General features: G+C 44.5%; 2 protein-coding genes across 2 annotated transcripts; both read right to left on the bottom strand.

Moving 5' to 3' along the window:
• Positions 1-1,194: 1,194 nt before the first annotated feature.
• Positions 1,195-3,089, bottom strand: bglapl (bone gamma-carboxyglutamate (gla) protein, like). The gene is made up of 4 exons (XM_083635307.1): positions 2,951-3,089; positions 2,541-2,852; positions 2,316-2,415; positions 1,195-1,972 (listed from the first exon to the last, which is right to left on the bottom strand). Exons 1-4 carry the CDS (start codon positions 3,009-3,011, stop codon positions 1,870-1,872), a joined length of 576 nt encoding a protein of 191 aa, XP_083491433.1. The 5' UTR covers positions 3,012-3,089; the 3' UTR covers positions 1,195-1,869.
• Positions 3,090-15,103: 12,014 nt separating this feature from the next.
• Positions 15,104-19,309, bottom strand: erp27 (endoplasmic reticulum protein 27; the record flags this gene model as incomplete). Its single annotated transcript, XM_083635305.1, has 7 exons — positions 15,104-15,153; positions 16,820-17,017; positions 17,170-17,295; positions 17,561-17,677; positions 17,816-17,953; positions 18,922-19,007; positions 19,252-19,309. 7 exons carry the CDS (start codon positions 19,307-19,309, stop codon positions 15,112-15,114), a joined length of 765 nt encoding a protein of 254 aa, XP_083491431.1. The 3' UTR covers positions 15,104-15,111.
• Positions 19,310-20,600: the final 1,291 nt, after the last annotated feature.

Below are 20,600 nucleotides of genomic sequence, written 5' to 3'. Positions count from 1 at the left end.
AACATAATTCATATTTCATTTTCTTTTATAATTTATTGTTTTAGCAGTCATGGCAATGTGGAAAAATGGGAAGGGGCGGTGTAAATACAGTTTAATCTCAAAAGTCCTGGACATATTTATAAATCCAAAACGTATGTTATCGTAAATTATGGTTTTTACAATAGCTGATTATGGTTTTTACAATAACTGTGTTCATCCACACATCTGTCCCCTCTGACCTTCTAAGCCATGTTAAATTATGGGCTGCGGGCTAAAAGGCGCTAGGCACCTGTATCAGGTGGGTTTCCATATGAATTTTAGACTTGTGTCCAGGACTGAACATTAGAACTATTCTGAACAAATGTGTCTGTTTGAGCAACACTGCCATCGGGTGGCAAACATGACAACAGCACACAGTCAACCATATGAGAGCAATGTTAGGAGAATATTGTACTGGCTCTGCTACCTTTATGGACTTTATTGTGAAGTGTCTCACTGGAGGAAAAACTATGTACATGACAGCTCAATGAGGGAGAGTAAGAAGAAGAAGAAACTGATGATGAAGAAGAACTAGACGGACAAATCCGTCTTTATTTGTCACACGACAACCCAACACATGCATGCTGACACACACACTCATGCTGACGGTGGCCGGTGAAATATAGTCTCTGCATTTATCCCATCCAGGCTTGTCCTTCCTCCGGTGGGCAGGCCAGGAGCAGTGGGCAGCTTTCTTGTGTACAGCGCCCGGGGACCAACTTCGGTTGTAGTCGTCACTGGTCAGATAACGATCTTCTGCATGTTTTTAGTGGGGGTCCCTACCGATGACTGGGAGAACATGCAAACTGAAGGGCCCTTTTGATGAGATAGCCCAGCTGGGCAGTGGGCGCCTGGGGATATGGGAGGACACACCCTCGGCATCCACAGCATCCCAGGCGGGAATCGAACCCGGGACCTTCTAGCTGTGAGGCGATAGCTCTACCGCTGAGCCACCATGATGATGTTGATGATATATTGTAGCAGCTCACCCTTGGTGCTTGTATGAATATTGCTCAGGAATTGTGTTTTTGATCCATTGAGGAATGTGGCTCAGCCAGCATTAAAGGTGCAATGTAATACTTGTTCAGTCAATTATATTGAATATCTTCAATATAGTATGGGTTACCATAGGAAACACATTATGTGTGTACTAGTCAATAATAAAAACAGTTTCATCAACACAAAATAATTTATTTTTTCAAATCCAAAGGGAATTTGTGGTTACAGTCATTACAGATAATCAATGTATGTATCACATACACTTTAATACTCAATAGCCTACTACCACTATCATTACCACTACCACTAAAACTACCTTTACTAACTACTTACTACATCCGCTAGTCACTACAACCTACTAGTATGACAAACACTAAACCACTGTATAAAAAAACATTGATACATTATTATACAATACAACTGCATTTTTAGCACCATTCATTGAATTACAAGTGTGCAGAATAATTTCAACTTGAGTGGGCTACTGCGTGCTGCACAGGCTCTCGTATCCATGTGCCTCTGTTGAGTGAGTCAAAAGCCTGGAACAGGAATGGCCTTTTCATACAGGTCCAGATAGCTAGTATTAACCAGCACATACAGGGCCAGATAGCTAGTATTAACCAGCACATACAGGGCCAGATAGCTAGTATTAACCAGCACTTGGAGGGCAAGTTACACTTGTGCCTCCAAAGCTCCAGCATTGCAACACCGGTCAACCCCGCGTTTAGTTTTCCTGCCCTTTGTCTGGACTCGAGGGGAGTGATTGCGCCATTCTTCAATATGTAGCCTCACTATGACAATATGACAGAATTTTCTTTTCAAAGCAGTTCAAACGATAGAAGAGTCTTTAGTTTAGAAGGGCACGGGTCCGTAGTAAGCGGTGTACGCTGCGACGATGCCTTGAGTGTCTGCCATCTCGTCACAGCCTGTGTTCAGCTCACACACCTCTCTCAGGCTGGAGGACAGAAGAGAAGAACGGGTTAGAAGGTCTACTCACACAGAGTTTTCGGCATTCCTGTGGTAGTTCTGTGGTCTGTTTTTCACGCCCAAAGAAAATGCTGTGTAAAAGATGATTTGACCTCAGGTAGTAATTTCAACTTCCCCAACCACTTAGTATTACTGTAATTTCACGCTTTCACGAGACTTCATTCACTACGCTTTCCAGCAGGAAATGTATATTGAGCTAAATCGGCACAACGAATCTGCATATACATTCCAGCAAAAGCCTATTGCCCAAATGTATTACAAGCCACACACTTGGCCATGGATAATTTGGAGTTAGAGCAGAGAAACGGTACCTTTCCTGCTGGAGAAGGCTGAGGTCTCCTGCTGGGGCTTGTCTTCTTCTCCTCAGGAGAACAGCGGCCAGGTCTCTCTTCATAATCACTGCAGCAGCAGCTGATGACGAACATCAAAACATACAGACAGATCAGAAACTCAGGCCAATTGGACTTATTCTAAAGCTCGAAAAGGGTTTTCATAAATCGTGCAAGGATACTGTGAGAAAACAAACAAGGGCATACCTTCAGTGCTGGCTGACTCTGCTGAAGAGGAGGAAGAAGAGGAGGAAGAGGCAGAATCGGACGCAGAAGAATCTGAGGCTGAGGAGTCGGCTTCGGAGGACTCAGAGGACTCGGAGGAAGAGGATGAAGCGGAGTCGGACGCTGAGGAGTCAGAGCCTGAGTCGGAGTTGGACTCGGATGACGAAGAGGACGCCGAGGAGGAGGCAGAGTCCGAGGCCGAGGAAGAGGCAGATGAGGTGTCAGCGGCAGCAGTGTCAACGGGTGAAACCTCAGCAGCTGCATCGGTGTCCACGATAACCTCTGGTTCCACAACTAAAAATCAGAGAAACAGTTGTGTTCAACACTGAGAATAACAATGAGTATGGTGCTGTATTTGTATGCAATAAGCAATGCATGGCTCCCTTCCTTACCTCCCATGGACCAGCACACAGACAGAACAGCGCAGACGGAGAGGAGAGCCAGAGTCTTCATGATGCTTTGGAGTGTTGGTGCCCCGCTATGGACTTTGCTTGACTGGTTGGTTTCTTGAGGGTTCCTCTTCGCTTTCTCTTGAAGGCTGCTTTTGCTTCTTTCCCTCCATTCAGGGTCAATATATACTGTAGTCCACCTCCCTTTCCCACCCAGAGCTACACAGAGAGGTGACCCTCTGATTGGTCAGGGAATCGAATGTCAACAGTTCCGGATCCACTTGCCATGAACGCTCGCACAAACGCCCACGCAACCCCTGGCACAGAAGCCCAAAAGTCTTGTTCACCCACACACAAACTTACACAGCCACAAACATACTTGGCATCCAGCTGTAGGCAGCCTATAGGCAGTGGAAGACAAACAAGTTGTTGTTATGTAAAGGCTATCAAGAAGGAAGGTGACCCCACATTTGGGAATGGTATACCACCGTCCCCACAATGCACTGTCATGCACTCACACACATCCATACAGAAATTACTGATTACATCCGTAATTGTAAAACTAAATGGCTGAATTTTAAAATAGTTGCTCTCTGTGAGCTTTGGGCATACGGCACGCAGTTTCGGTCATATATTCTGAATCCAATAAAAGCACCGTCATTTCCATGTCAATCATTTTCTGAGGTCAAACCAATCTTTTTTGTAGCGCTCTTGTTTACCAATCCTGAAATTCCATGCTGTCCTCACCCTCCATCACTGGACTATAAATAAGATGCCGGAGGGGGTCGAAGTCGTTCTATTGCTCTTTCTATGTGATTGGACTTTAATCAGGGAGACCCGAGGCTGGGTTGCCTCTTCAACATCAGGGTTGCCAGTTCAGCTGTTGCTGTTATGTTACTCTACTCCTTGCCCCAAATCTGATCTCCCACCCCCACAAACCCCAAACTACAGCCTGGGTCGACCACACGCTACTAATCGAGTGACGCGGAACAGCACTGAGCCTCATTATGCGACAGGGCTTAATTAGAGTGTTGCCGTGTCCCACCAGAACCGCAGTCAGTCACTATATTCAGCTCCAGCCCGGTCCGGGCCTTGGCCAGATCCGACGTTCACTAGCCCTGCAGCATCCAGCGAGCAAAACACACAGCCTTGCTGCATGTATTTCAGCGTATGCACCGCTATAAATAGACAGCGCTTGTATGTTGAATCCACACAGCGATATGCATGCGGCTTTGGGATGCAGCTTTGTGTTTGTGCTATGCAGTTCAACTTCAAGTGTGGATAGAAGCTGCGGTCTAAGATTTAAAATGGTTTGTGGAGATGTGGATACGTCCCTAAAGCTTATTGCAAGTTAACTACTGTCTGAATACCCAATGCATCTGCACACATTTATCACGTAACATATATATCTCAGAGGGCCCCCCGATAGCCACTTCTATCGCACATTGACAAATGCAAGCTGGGCCCGGGCTGCTGCACATTGACCTTGCTGCCTGTCTTGCTCCATAGTCTGGTTTTATTCCTGGTGTCAGGGATTTGTCTTGGACTGTGTGCCATGTAATTTCAATGTCTGGTTCAGTGTCCATTTTTGTGGATGAGATTCAATGCAGGGGGACACAGCTGAAGAAAACAATTGCCCAATTGGGCGGGGAGTAGGGTGTCTAGATAGGCCCGCTCTGCTTTGGACGCGTTCCTATTTTGTTGCTGCATCTTGGCGCCGAGATCAATGCAAACCACACAGTAAGCCAGACAAACGAGGAATGCTTTCTGTTTTTTTATGGATGCTCCTGGTTTACCGAGGTTTTACACGTTCTCTGTCTGTCAGGCATACGCGGTTGGGCGAACTCATGATGACACATGCACACACAAGCGCACGCATGCACGGGCATTAGTATCTAAGTTCCTGAGTGGAGTAGTCAGTCATTACTTAATGATTACTAAATGTCAGCTCGTGAATATAGTAGTTAATCATTAGTTACTGATTAGTCGGTCAGTTCCATGAGTAGAGTAGTTCATCGTTCGTGAATGATTAATAAATGTCAGTTCATGAATATATCAGTTAATCATTAGTTACTGATTAGTTGGTCAATTGATGCATGCAAAGTGATGCATCATACTGAGTAGTTAACGGGTAGCCCTACTGAATCATTACTTAATTATTATCTGATTATTAGTTACTCTTTTTGTGTACCCTATTGTAAAGTGATGCATCATACTGAGTAGTTAACGGGTAGCCCTACTGAATCATTACTTAATTATTATCTGATTATTAGTTACTCTTTTTGTGTACCCTATTGTAAAGTGATGCATCATACTGAGTAGTTAACGGGTAGCCCTACTGAATCATTACTTAATTATTACCTGATTATTAGTTACTCTTTTTGTGTACCCTATTGTAAAGTGATGCATCATACTGGGTAGTTAATGAATACTGAATCATTACTTTGTTATTACCTGTCTGTCTGCCTGCCTCTCTGTCTATCTGTCTGTCTGTCTGCCTGTCTGTCTGCCTGTCTGTCTGTCTGTCTGTCTGTCTGTCTGTCTGTCTGTCTGTCTGTCTGTCTGTCTGCCTGCCTGCCTCTCTGTCTGTCTGTCTGTCTGTCTGTTTGCCTGTCTGTCTGTCTGTCTGTCTGCCTGTCTGTCTGTCTGCCTGCCTGCCTGCCTGTCTGTCTGTCTGTCTGTCTGTCTGTCTGTCTGTCTGTCTGTCTGTCTGCCTGCCTGCCTGCCTGTCTGTCTGTCTGTCTGTCTGTCTGTCTATCTGCCTGTCTGCCTGCCTGTCTGCCTGTCTGTCTGTCTGTCTGTCTGTCTGTCTGTCTGTCTGTCTGTCTGTCTGTCTGTCTGTCTGTCTGTCTGCCTGTCTGCCTGCCTGCCTGTCTGTCTGTCTGTCTGTCTGTCTGTCTGTCTGTCTGTCTGTATGTATGTATGTCTGTCTGTCTGTCTGTCTGTCTGTCTGTCTGTCTGTCTGTCTGTCTGCCTGTCTGTCTGTCTGTCTGTCTGTCTGTCTGTCTGTCTGTCTGTCTGTCTGTCTGTCTGTGTTTGAGGGGGGCATTAGACATCAATGTAAATGCACTCACTTATGTGTACATGCTGTTTAGATTAATGCTCACTCATCTACAGTATAGAGGATGTATCATTCATGTGTTAATGTAACAATTTATTTATTTATGATTGTTTATGATTCTGTACATTTCAGTAGTTAAAAACTGCACTACATGCACTACTTAATCATTACTTAACTATTTATTGCTGACGCTATATAAAGTGGGGACACGTTATATAGCGTCAGCAGAGGAATTTCAGAGGATTTTCATTTTTAATCACAGCTTTTTCCTCTTCCATCCCATCCCTCTGCCACCTGACAGGAGACGCTCGTGTCTTGTGGAGATCACTACAGGATTACTACATGATAGAAACAGACATGTCTGAAATAACCTTGAGTTGGGCCGTAAAACATTTGATCTTACCACAGATCCAAAGATCAAATACATTTCAAATCAAGTTAAATAGAAAGATTAAAAAAACACAACAAATATTCCCACATTTAGATGCACTTTGTGAGTGAAACCATGTGTGAATCCAAGAAAAGGATTTTCTTGGAAAATGATTTTCTTATCCCCTGTCCTTCCTGACAGGAATTTGGCCATCATCTCTAGCCTAAGTGAAGCACCCAAACACGTTTCTGTGCCTCTCTTTAGCCACAACGAATTGCTGAGCAATCAGTCTCCTATTTAGGTTCTCAGTGTTGGTGGCAGTGAAAACCCCAAAGAGCTGCAAGGAGAAGTTTTACCCGCGTGTAAACAGTCACTCCGGAACAACAGTTGAGCACAACAAGCGCGATTTAGTGGAGGTAAAAAGTACTCAAAATGTTGACCATAAATAAAGCCAAAGAGGAGCCTTAACTCCCTTGAAGGAGCGTGTGCAGGAGAGCCTGACTGAGACACAGGTGCCAGTGGAGAGAGATGGAGATCTGGTGAAGGTACGGTTAGAAATACCGGTAGCATGGAGAAGCCGCATGCACACACATGTCCACTGTCGTGACAGTTATTACACCCACGTTTTGACAGTTATTACGCCCACATTTTGACAGTTATTACGCCCATGTTTTGAGAGTTATTACGCACACATTTGCTGCATTGTTTTCATCAAGGCAATGTCAGTCGGTGAGATATTGGTTCATAAGTGTCAGCAAATCCAGAGAAAAGCATTCAACAATTTTTATATACGTAATAGTCTGAATATTGAACAATCAGCAAATTAATGGCCACCACCTCTTAATAAATCACGTCCACCAATTTCCATAAATCCCTCTGTTTATTTTGCTGAATTTTGGAATAAAGTGTGGGGGACAGAGGGGATAGATATGAGAACTGCATGGGACGTGTCCCCCACGTACCCCATGTCCGCTACGCCCTTGCTCCTGTAGGATCCGGGAATCATGTGTTGCGCCTGGCCACTTGGCGACAATGACAAGAATATTGTAATTGGCATCAAAAACCATCTGCGTGTTGATGATGGTATGATTTTCTTTTCTCTGTTGATACATGTGTGTTCATCTTGTTTTGGTGCAATAATTCTGATATGTGTCCCATCTACATTACAGCATCCACTACACTGGGTAGTCCAGCTATCGCCATAATTCTTTTTTTTGCATGTTTTCAGCTGGGGTTCCTATCTGGAGGAAACCCCATTGGCGCACAGGGAGAACATGCAAACTCCACACAGAAAGGCCCTTTTTGACTACCCCACCTGGGCCGTAGGCACTGAGGACATGGGAGTGGGGACACACCGTCAGGGCTAGGGATGGGAATCGAGAACCGGTTCTTGTTGAGAACCGGGTCCCAGTGGATCGATTCCTTGGAATCGTTAGCCAACGTCCTGAACGATTCCACTATCGATTCCATGCGCGATGACGTCACACGCTGCGACACGCACGCAACGCAGCCTTGTTTTGTTTCCAGCCACCATGGCTCGTCTAGGCAGAAGCAAAACGATGACCACAGTGCCACTTGCAATGCTTGCAAAACCTCTATTTCGTCAAAGGGGGGAAATACTAGCAATATGCAGAAACATTTGTCCACACAGCATGCAATAATTTTGGAGGAATGTCACGTTTTTGATGTGCTACGGAGTGACGATAACGCGGCTAACAGCAGCGCGGCTAACGTTAGCGCGTCATCTGTTAATATGGAGAGTAAACTCCTCCAGACCCTGTCTATTGTATTGTGTAAACCAGATTTCACCAATACTCCATTTCCATCCATTTAATTGAGAGGATGATGACGTTCAGAGTCAGACTGGTTCAGGGGCTGGTAGTCGCTTTGGGTCAGAGGCTGCAGCGAGTACTTCTTGTGCAGCTCTAGGCTAGAGCCTCTAGCCCCTCCATTTACCCAGGCAGGGAAGAGTAAAATGACCGAGGCGAAGGTAAACGAATGTCCCCGAGCAGTGACTAAGTTTGTCTGACATGCCAGCTAAAGTAAAATGTCCAAAGTTGCATGTTGTCATTCTAACCACTAGTTCTGTTTCATTCATTCCCACTATATATTAGGGAGATGACAAAGATGCTCAACCCAAAATACAAACCCCCAAACAGAGCCAGTTTAACAGACACACTGATCCCTGCTTGGTATGGGATTGAAAAGAGCAATCTGATCTCAGAGCTGAATAATAATACATAATTATAATAATAATAATCTAAAAGAAAATGAATGTTAATAAACCCGTTTGTACTCTTTTTTCCCCCCCCCCTTGCCCAATGAGAATCGATAAGAGAATCGATAAGGAATCGGATCGATAAGCAGAATCGAAAATGGAATCGGAATCGCTAAAATCTTATCAATTCCCATCCCTAGTCAGGGCCCACAGCATCCCAGGCGGGAATCAAACCCAGGACCTTCTTGCTGTCAGGCGTCAGCACTACCACTACGCCGTGTGCCCCATTTATTGTTTGATGTAATAGGCTATCTACTGCCGATTGCCAGCAGCAGCCTTGTGATTTGGTTAGTGCCTTTGAGTCCTCTTGACTAACTTGTCACAGATTTAGGAGCTGGTTTTATCAATAAAACACTTTGTGAAATACTCTTAGACCACAAATTTACGAGTCCTAAAATTAGGACTGACACGCCCTTTATTTTTAAGAGTTTCTCCTAAATCAGCAAGTTGGGAGCTACTTTTAGCACCCTAAGATGTTTTGTGAATATGGCCCAGGCTGGTCTAAAGTGGGCTTCAGACAAGGAAACCTAAAGCACGTACAGAGCAGAGCTCAGCTCCATCTGGCCTCAAGCTTTTAAACACCACAAACAAACCCCACCATCAAGCACTGAAGGCCCACATTAACAGAGGCAAGGCTATCTATAGATTCAGGCAGTCTTAATAGTGTTGTTAACACTCAAGGTGTTATGTAATATATACAGAGTCTATAAGGTGTAACTGAACAAACAACTAAATGACCAGTTACACAAATGCACTCAGGATCTGCACGGTATGCCATTACCTCGTCTCGTCTATGTCCTTGTGGAAGTTCATGACCTACATTTCCTGTTTCAATGATCTGTTGTCTATCCACAAATAGACCTTCAGATACGTTCAGAAAGAGAGTGAGATACTGATAATCTTTTATATAAACAGAAGTTCAAATGAACATTAAAGAGGAGAACTTCACTGAAAGACAAATGCTGATTTGTTTTGCACATCTCACACATCAGAAAATTGTAAAACAGTTTTGCAGGCATTCATTTAGTTTGACAATTACTGAGTTGATTTGAGTTAGGTAGGTTGTGGACCAGTGATGTCATTTGACATGAATTACATCACATATGTTTTCCTTAACCTGTTCTGTATAGGGTGCTGTTTCTCACCTAGACAGACATACCCTCAAATTTAAATAAACCAGGAATAGCTCCTCCTATGTGCATATTTCTGGTCTCCTTAGATAGGTAAGAAGCTAAGTAATTTGAATCCAGTGTAATGAAACCTCCATCTATTAGCCTACCATTCCAGAGTAAATGAAGATGCAATAAGGAAAATAACATTTTAATCTTCGCCTAATTAATAATCTTATTTTAAAAGCCAATATCACCATTATAAGCAAGATGGCATAGATAATAATGCAGCTGAATGTTCGCCTACTCATTGACTGTAACTCTAAACAGTAAATTTGATTAAAATACAAATTCTATTGTTCTATAAAATCCTCATACTTATGTACAGGCCCGGTTTAATGCACGGGCTTACCGGGGCTAAGCCCTGGGGCCCGCCGTCTAGGGGCCCCGGGGGCCCCTCAATTTTTTTTTTCTTTTTTTTTTTAACACAGTGCACCTGAACGCAACATGCAAAATACCCGCTGAATAAGTGTCCAAATGTTCATGTCATTCTGGCCAATACTCCACTTCTGTTATAACATTTCAGTCTGGAATATGGAATATCTTTAAATAATCTTTATGACTAAAAGGCTAAAAGTAATCTCATGTGTAAGAAATGACTGTTCTACATTGAGGAAGTTTGAAGTAAAAATGTAAATAATTAACTTGTTCTTGTGTGACCCTTAACACCGGCTTTGAGAATCCCGGCCACTTACTGATAGATGCTTAAATTAAGCCACCCAGTGAGAAAAGGATCAAATATTGGTGGTTAAGACTGAATAATGACATCACAACTGTTAATTTAAAATGAGTTATTCCTCTAAATCTGGTTTCAAATGCCCCAAATTTTTTCGCGCCGGCGCCAGCCCTCGGCTCTCAGCAAAATGTGGCCCTAGGTGAAAAGTAATTGGGGACGGAGCCCTGGCATACTGAATGCTGAAGTAGGGCTGGATGCATAATAGTGATATGAGACTAGAAATGGTTTTAGATGTTCGATATGGTGATAAGTGTCTAGTATTCCTGGTTTTAAAGGCTGCATTACAGTAAAGTGATGTAATTTCTTATCAGACTGTTCTATTATTTGCCTTTACCCCTTAGTTATTATTTCCACATTACTGATGATTATTATTTATAAAAATGTCAGTGTTTCTATTTTGTGAAAGCACTAGTCATCCCTACAATATTGTCACAATAATGATAGTTGGTATTTGGTCAGTTGTTAATTTTGTTCTGTTTACATTTTTATTGTGCACAGCTGTGTATTTAGTTAAAGGAGAATTTCGTTTTTTTTTTAACCTGGATCCCTCTCCTCACATTAATTATTATCTGCCGACTCATCCAGTGTTGCCCGCAGCGTTTTTGTCCATCTTAGGCGTTATTTTGAGATCAGTAGTGTGCAAGCCAGTCCTAGAACGGAGCTCCGTGGGGGCCACGTATACAGCGTGCTTTTCATCCATGTAAATAGACAGTTTTATTCCCGTTTTCGACCCATATCGTCAGAATCTGATCCCTAAGGAACCATCAGACTGCTAATTCTCCCCCGGGCTCTTTTCAGCGGTAGTTACAGGCATCCCATTTCCACCTGTCGGGTCAGTGAGACCAAATCTCGTCAAGTCAGTCCACAGGCCAACGGCAGGAAAGTCTCGCGGGACTTGACGAGAGTTGGTCTAGCTGACCCGACAGGAGGAAATGGGATCTGGGAAGAATAGAGGGGAAAGGGAGAATGGAGAATGGAGGGGCTCTCCCCCGGGAGAGCCCGGGGGAGAATAGCAGTCTGGTTCTTTAGGGATCGATATGGGTTGAAAACGGGAATAAAACTGTCTATTTAGATGGATGAAAAGCACGCTGCCACGTAGGGTTGCCAACAGTCCCGTATTAGCCGGGACATCCCGTATTTGGGTCAAAAGAGACGTGTCCCGTACGGGACGCCACTTGTCCCGTTTTTAAGGGAAGAGGCATATTGCGACCTGTCTGTCTGCTTGCCTGTGTGTTTGTGTGCTGTATGAGATAACGCGAAGGGCGCTAGGACCCTGGGGGTGCCGGCGTGCCGCAGCCGCTCAGTTGATGACAGGGGGCAGGCACAGCTGCACAGAGCGTGTGTGTGTGTGTGTGTGTGTGTGTGTGTGTGTGTGTGTGTGTGTGTGTGTGTGTGTGTGTGAGAGAGACTCTCAGGTGGGCGCGGCTATATTATTTGACAGCGTGTGGTGTGCCACAATCACTCATGTGGAAAAATGAGCGCACGACGTGGGCATGAAAGCGATGGAGACGGCGATGCAGGCCCCGGCCCTCCAAAAAAGAAAAGACTTTGTTCATATAGTAAAGTTTGGGAAGAGAAGTACACGTGGGTTAAGCTGACTGACTCCCCCCATGAAGGACACTTACAGACGTTTGTAGAAAAATAAAAATAAATAAAAACGTACAGATGTTTGTTTACTTATGGATATTTATGGGCATTATTACCCCATTTATAGCCTACTTTCTACCTGGCTAAATAAAATTTAGCAGTTCAGCAGTTATGCCATCTTCTTTGGTGTGTGATTATTTTCAAAGTCACATTTGAAAGACCAGATTCAAATCACACATTTGCAAACCTTTCAATATTATGTGAAATGTTTCTCTATCAAGGGAAATGGCAATAACAGCTAGTAATGAAAACAGAAAATAAACACTGTAAAGGGAATAACATAACACATTTTTTAGAGTTGAATGTTTTTTTTTTTTATATCATATAGCCCCGGGGGGGGGGGGGGGGGGGGGGGGGGTCCGACCGTCCCGTATTGCTGGGATGGAATGTTGGCAACCCTACTGCCACGTGGCCCCCATGGAGCTCCATTCTAGGACTGGCTTGGACACTATTGATCTCAAAACAACGCCTAAGATGGACAAAAACGCTGTGGAGAACACTGGGTGAGTCGTCACATAATAATTAATGTGAGGAGAGCGCTCCAGGTAAAAAAAACGAAATTCTCCTTTAAGCAGAAGAGGAAAACCTGTACACATTTTATTTAATATGGGCTATTTAAGTTTTAATTTACATGTATTATGCAGCTGCCTGTTTTACCCAGTCTTTGCACTTTATTTTGTTTGAATAAAAGTGCTTATTGTGACATCTTACACATGGCTTTGAATGTTAATTTAAAATGAGATATTCCTTTAAATATGGCTAAAAAACGTCCAAAAAATGTCTCTCTTTTTTTTCTATAGTCCCTTCCTTGCAGCAGGGGGGGGCCTTAGAAAATGATTAGCCCCGGGGCCCATGGTACTATTAATCCGGACCTGTTTATGTATGCATGCTTTGCCCATATTTAGATGTTGACCGGGGGCAGATTTTGTTCTCTAGTGTGGAAACATCAGCTAATATTTGAATGGGAAACATACGGCACAGCAGCCATTTCATGTTTTAGACATGAGGCCTTGTTTATAAAACTCTCTCCAATAAGCATATCTGAGATTTAGAATTTTACATTGATTGATTGATTGATTGATTGATTGATTTTCAGGCCTTTGAGGTCACCATCAGCCTCACTGTATCCTCCAACCTCACTAGCACCCGCCGTTACAGTACATACTGTAATACCAGTGGGTGCAGGTGGAGACTTCAGAGCTTTCTTCATAATGTCACCATCCTGACCTGAACTTGAAGACATCACAGCTAGGGATTTGAGCCATCATACAGTAGCTGTAGCGCACTCGTGTCACACTCAGCATATTGACTGTCCTGAGAACCATCGCAGCCTCTAACCTCAAACCCAGCCTAGGAAATACCATGCTCAGTGTATTCAGAGCTGCCATAGCCACCGATCTGCGAGCCAGCGCAGCCATTGTCAAAGGTTTTACCCCAGAATGACCACAGTTTCCATCCTCTGATGGCTCTGAACTAGCAATGCTACTGTCGATGTGTAGCACTGTCCTGTGTGCACCAGCATCAACAATAAAAGAACAATAAATGAAAGCTTTCACATCTGGTTCATTGTCTTATGTAAAAACGCACCAAAATGCTCTTTTAGCATTTGTAGTGGAAGTTTCTTTTTCTTTGTTCAAGGTTTCTCCGGTTCAGCACCAGTTCTACAAGAACTTTCATGGGGATTTTTATTCCGTTTTTCTTTGAGCATCAGTATTTAGCTTGAGAAACATCCATGCTGTCTTAAAAACACAATGGGTGATTTCTAGATTATTGTTAGGTATAATGTGAAGCCTGATGGGGTTCATTACTTTCATAAAATGACAATAACATTGCAATAATAATAAATAAATGTTCAACAAATCTTTTGTTTTTAATCAATAATAAATAATGAATAACTAAATGTAATTATTCCACCAAGCAAAGTTCTAAAACTGGTATGAGTGACACAAATATTTAAATTTAAAGTGATACAAATTAAGTTTTCTTGTTTGCTTACTCAACCCAGTCAACAATAAGAACTATCGATATCGTTTCATAAATGTGTATTACCTTTACCACTACATCACCTCATCGCCCATACATGTTGCATTCCACGGCCACAAACATACATGTTCACATGGAGCGCTTTGCTTTACATGGCAAGCTAGCCTATATATTTTCATCCCGCCTAGGAGAAACTCCCACCTGCCAGCCAGTGCTTTCCCTGTTCCGGCGGTTGTATCCGCTTGGCAACGCAACACCACTAATTACGCCAATCCCAGTCTGGACCTTGAAATTCCCTTCTCTTCTGAAGGATTTTTGTTTTGGGATAAACCCGATTTTTCACTCGATGTCTGCAGGCCATCTGTTGTCCTTTTATAGCGCTTTTATGGCCCATTTCCTCTCTTATAGCCCTCGTTTAGGGCGCTATATGTCTTAAAGTCAATTCTCATTAACTTCCTTTTGGAGTTATTGGCCTACAACTTTCAAATGTGTGTGTTTGCTACCTCTGCAGTTTACTTAGGCTACTGCACAGGGGTTGCTGTCGTTTTTCCGATACTGATTGCAATCTTTTATTTACACGCTTTTCTATAGAGAAACTAGAGAAACTACAACCAACTGCATGTTGCTGTCAGCCTGGCTCAGTCTGTGCCTGTCAGTCTCTCTGTGTGGTTAGTCTGTTGTGGGTCTGATGATAGCCGCCCCGACCGCAGACAGGCCACTCGCAAACAGACAAAATACAACATACACTAAAGTGAGGGCACAGTCACACACGCGCACCTATGCAGACATGCACTTTGCATAGCTTAGACAAATTCTTTTCCGCCACAGAAAGAATTCAGACACACACACACACACAAAAAAATCCTCGTTTCCGTTTACAGTTATTTATTCGATATACATTCACATTCGCTCGGCCACTCCTAGAGCTCTGTTTTGGCTTCGGCTCCTGCCTGCTTCACCTCCTGGAAAAAAGAAGTGGTATATGAAGTAAAGCAGATGTGTGAAGTAAAGGAGATATAGCCTATGTGACGTAAAGCAGAGATAGAAGAGTTCATGTGGGATGGCTTTCTTTCCTGCTTTTGTTTAGTTGATCAGAATCTGTCCTGGAGCGGTGCACATTCATCTACCTGCAGGCGGGTCAGTGGTCACAATGCTTATTGTTTCTTTCTTTCTTTTAATTTTTTTGCATTTTCATGCTCTATTAGACAGCTATAGTGAGATAGACAGGAAAGTATGGGAGAAAGAGTGAGGAGAGGACATGCAGCAAATGACCACGGGCCGGACTCGAACCCCGGCCGCCGCGCGAAGGACTGAGCCTTATGGGACGCGCTCTACTCGGTGAGCCACCGGAACACTTATAGTTTAAGGGTTTGTTTGTTTGTTTGTTTGTTTGTTTGTTTGTTTGTACGTACATGGATTAAGCCTATAATACAAGACTGAAACCACTTTCATTCGAGAGCTGAAGAAAGAAAAGGTTTCGTTTCAGATCTGGACTTATCCCATGTCTAGAACACTCTCCAAACATGAAGTTGCTTGATGTCTTTTAGTACAGTGTTTATTTGCTGAATTTATTCTTGCTTCATGTCAGACAGAAGTTTGTAATTATTTCATTTTATTTCAATCATTTTCACGACATTTTGCTTTTTCAATAGTAGCCTACAGTAATACAGTATACAGAGGAGGGAGACAAGACAAATAATGGATCCATAGCTACAGCATGTGCCAGGTGCATATGTGGGTATCTGTCCAGGGAATTACAGGCAGAGCCATTCCTTTTCAGGCACTGCTCCTGTTGAAAGCTTTTCAGGCACTGCTCCTGTTGAAAGCTTTTCAGGCACTGCTCCTGTTGAAAGCTTGCACAAACTATGTGGGGAAACTGTGCTCAAACTGAGGTGTACTTCCATAAAGACAGGCAGAGAAAACAGTCCCGGGTGCTTTCAAGCTTGTCAAATGGTTTTGGTAACAGTGCATCTTCACTGTTGGTTATTGTAGGTGATGTGCAAAGCAGCACCCGAGGTGAGCCTGGACTAAAGGACGCATTCTAAAGAAGTATGGAAATATCTATCACGTTGTCGTGAAATCCTTTTTGCAGGACATCAAGGAATTTGCCAATCTAATGGCTTCCATATTATGATTTGATCTCAGTCCTTTTCGTGATACCATTTTAGTTACTTCTGACACTTGCACTGGTCCCTCTGTCTCCTTCTAGGTTCTCTCCCCATGACACCCACGGGTGCTTTGCTTGATGTGGCAAGGGAAGTGGAGTGACTGGGGTTTCCTGTCTGTGTGTCACATGTACTTTGCAGTGAAGGGTAATAGGCCTAGAGTTAGTAGTGGGTGCTACACATCGGTGGTAGATGAGTTCATTCCTTTTTTGTTCGATTGTTTTTCAAGCCGTAAATCTCCTTGTAACAAAACTTGAGCTGCCAACAGAGAACAGACTACTGATTCATTTGATAGTGAATGTGCCTCCTATATAAATTATGAGAGAGTTAGGTTACGATAAACAAGATTCAAATCCACAATATTGAATTTCCGACCACTTTCAGCACACAGGAGTTTTACCTGGACGAATCACATTGATAGAAAAACATCCAATCATCAACTGTCTCCCTAATGCCTGCTCACCTTCAAATCCCCTCGTAGGAAGGACTGGCAGAATTCCCGCACACGCTCAGTAGAAATCTCCCCCTCAGGCAGAAGCCACTTCATGTCGGAGGCTCCGTCGTAGAGGCCGACCCGCGGGAGGTCCTGCGACTTGAGGGCGAAGTAGCCCAGTGAGCGCAAGTTGGACTTCACCGCCCCGTTTACCAGTACAAACAGGAACTGGAAGAGAGATTCAACACTCAGTACATGTGACTAATTATTAATAAGGATTAAATTAACCACAGCAAATGGAATATTTAAGTCTGAAAAAGAACTATATGACAGCAAACAAACCAAATGAAAACAGCAGCTTTGTAGGTGAATCACACTACCTTGCCTGTGAACTCTGGAGCCAGAGCTCCCAGTCGGGCCTTGAGCTCCGCATAGTCCTTACTCCCCCTGTTGGCAAACAGCAGGAGGTGTGCCTTCACTTCAGATTGGAACAGGCCCACTGCTGTCTGAGGAGGGAGGGAGGGAGGGAGGGAGAGAGAGAGCGAGAGAGAGAGAGAGAGAGAGAGAGGGAGAGGGAGAGAGAGAGAGAGAGAGAGAGGGAGAGAGAGAGAGACAGAGAGAGAGAGAGAGAGAGAGAGAGCAGAGAGTAAACAATATGGGGCAAGTGGCGTTGTGGCTTGAATGGGAGACAGAAAGTAACAGAGTGCGAGAGAGAGAGAGAGACAGACAGACAGATGGGGTGATGACTTTGTGGCGGTGAGGAAGACATACCACTTGGTTGTATTCTGTGATGTAGCGGAGCTCGTTGATGGTGATGTAGTTTACAAGACCGTCAGTTTCCAACTTCTTGGCCTCAGAGAGGAGAAGGTTCTCCTGGTGGTTATCTGCCTGGACACACGCACCACCACCACCATCATCATCACCGCCACCATCATCATCATCATCATACAACTCATAAAACTCAACATCATAAACTCTTTGCAAACACCGCGTGATTTATAGAAATGGCCGATTTTCGTGGAATACCTTTCTAAAAATGGCAATGGTGTCTGAGGTAATGCTGAGGTCAGCCCACACTTCCTTCTCAGTGCAGATAGCTGCAGGCACAGTCTCTACCCGCTTAGCAGCAGCAACAAGTTCCTTAAAGCCTTGACTCTCCTCTCCCTGAGACACAGAGGGAGAAGGGTGGGAGAGGGGGGGGGGGCAGAGAGAGAGAGAGAGAGAGGAGAGAGAGATGGAGAAATAAGGGGACAAGGAAAGGAGATGAGAAGGATCCAAAGGAGGGTGAATCATGCCGTCTATTTTTGAGGTAGAGATGAAAACACGGGGCAGCACGTGCTCTGGAAATCCGCTTGATCATTTTAACAGCCCTTCGTTCCCAGTGACTCATTGAAACAATATTTTGAATGCTTATTGCCCTCAGCATTCACGGTTCAGCTATTTCCTATCCTCATATGCTCTCTCTGCTCTCATCTCCTCTCCCTCCCTCCCTCTCCTCCTCCTCCTCTGGCTCTCCTCTCATGAACCTCTCTCTCCCCTGCTGTGTTTACACTTTGTTTACAGGAGCATCCATCCAGCCAATCCCACAAACTCAGATGCCGTCTGAGCTTCCTGCGCAGCGCAGCGGGCCGCCGTCTTCTCTTCCCCCGCACACAGAGTTTGGCCAGTTGTGGGGACAGCCATGCAGTGGCTCTCTCGCTGTAGCGTGTGTACACAGCACCAGAAGGACAGGAAGGCACTGACTGGCGATGCCAGAGGTGTGGCCACAGGAAGCATATTCTTCCCCCTCTAAATCTATTCGTGACAGCGTCGTGATCAGCAGTCTGGTCTCGCAAAGTGAAAAGGGTGCAAAGGAATGCTACATTTTCGACCCCCTTTCTTTTTGAGAGCTTTACAGCGCCGATCTGGCCCCTGGCCTGATTTGCCCTGGTCGTGTCTGGTTTGCCACATAGGCATGTTAGCGTAATACACTGAAGCCCTGACACGGTCGCTGCGGCTCTCTTCTCAAATGGTCTCAAAGCTTATTTGAACCCAGTGCACTGGCTCTGACTTCTCTCTATCTCTCTCTCTCTCTCTCTCTCTCTCTCTCACTCGCTCATTCCTTATCGCCGCGTTTATTTTCCCCGGCTGACCTCCAAGAACCCGATCACCACCACTTCGGCAGAGTCGATGAAGGCCTCTGCAGCTTTGGCGTCGGGCAGCCTGGGGAGGGCGCCGTCTGACAGAGACGGGGAGATGCAGTAGAGACAGACAAGTCAACACAGTTTTGCTGCATGTTCTGGACATTACATATTTTCACTGAGACTGCACACAAGATGTATAGAAGATTTCATGAATAAAACACAGTGCACATTAGCAATCGTTCGACCATAGCTGTATAGAGCATGGGAGAAAGAGCGGCAGATGTAGACTACCAGAGGTCACCGTGTATTAAGACAAAGGATGACAGCAGGGGGTCTCACCTTTCTCATCGGCGATGGCAGAGGAGACCAGGAGGGACAAGAACACAGAGAAGAGCATGTTTGGAGAATTCGACCGACAAACACAAAGGCGAGCCGAGGAATGGCCACAAGATTTGTGTCCCCTAGTCTGCCTTGGCCCCTCAATGGTCGCTGTGGCACGTGACAGAGGTTCATGGCACATTGTGATTGGAGGCTTCATGGGAACCAACCAGGTGTTCTTGATAAGGAGGGGTGCATGTTGGGCTACGTGTCACTGTGTTCGCTGGTGACCAGGCGTGTGTGTGTGTGTGTGTGTGTGTGTGTGTGTGTGTGTGTGTGTGTGTCCCTCCCTCGGGGACCCTTTGAATGCCATGTGGTCTCTAGAGTCTAGACTAGACGGCCAAGAGATGATGCAATGAATCTCCTTGACCTTTGTTTCTGTGCCTCCTCTGTTCATGCAACATTCCACACCTTGAGTCATGGTGTCTTTTAACGTCTCATCCCTGGTTATTAAAAAAAAATCCTCTTATGGACTCAGCCTACTGCATTACATATGTGTCGTGGGTTGGAGGCTTGCGCGTCTGCAACCTACTGAAATAGCAGGTTGGTTAAGAAGACTCTCCTTTATCCCCATGGCAGGCTGGATATAGCTGGTGAGGGAACTTGTGTGAGCAAGTGATGGGACCTGAGATTAGCTGGGATGTAGTTCTGCTAATTCACCACATGAGGGACACAACTCCGCATTAAATACAACCCCCGTTCAGTTTCATATAGATGCTCAGTTAAATCGATTTTGCCTGAGGCCAGGCTGAGGCCATTTACACCTGGCATTAACATGCATTTCTGCCATCAGATTGCAATCAGATTGTGCTGGACCACATTTTGGGCGATCAGATTGCAATCTGATGGCAATTTGATCACCCAAAATGGGTGTCCTCTCAATCCGCATACAGTTGCTGTATCCAGATTGAGAGGACACATTGCATTTACACTTGTGTTCAATGTGTACACAATGCGTCCCTGACCAACCAGGTTGTTTGGCTGATCAGATTGCAATCCATCTTCAATGTGTCTTGGGGGCGTTTACACCTGTAGTTTCAAGTGGTCGAGCACAATCTGATTGCAATCTGATCACAGAAAACACATGTTAATGCCAGGTACTGGCCTCACAGTTACCAGAGCCACCCCCATGTTATTTTAAAGTAATAATCTGTGACAGTTTCATGTAAATAAATGTTTATGTCTGACTGTTTGCTACTCTATATTGCTGACTGAGATAACACAGTAATGATTCAACCTACTGTATATCCAGTTCATGAAGACTTTTACATTTGCTGTTACCAGCTCTTCCTACGTTTCCAGTTTGTTTG

The sequence above is a fragment of the Poromitra crassiceps genome, assembly GCF_964638095.1.
Source record: "Poromitra crassiceps genome assembly, chromosome: 4".
NCBI lineage: Eukaryota > Metazoa > Chordata > Actinopteri > Beryciformes > Melamphaidae > Poromitra > Poromitra crassiceps.
Note: the sequence above shows the minus strand (reverse complement) of the source record. Positions and strands in the feature narration are given on the sequence as shown.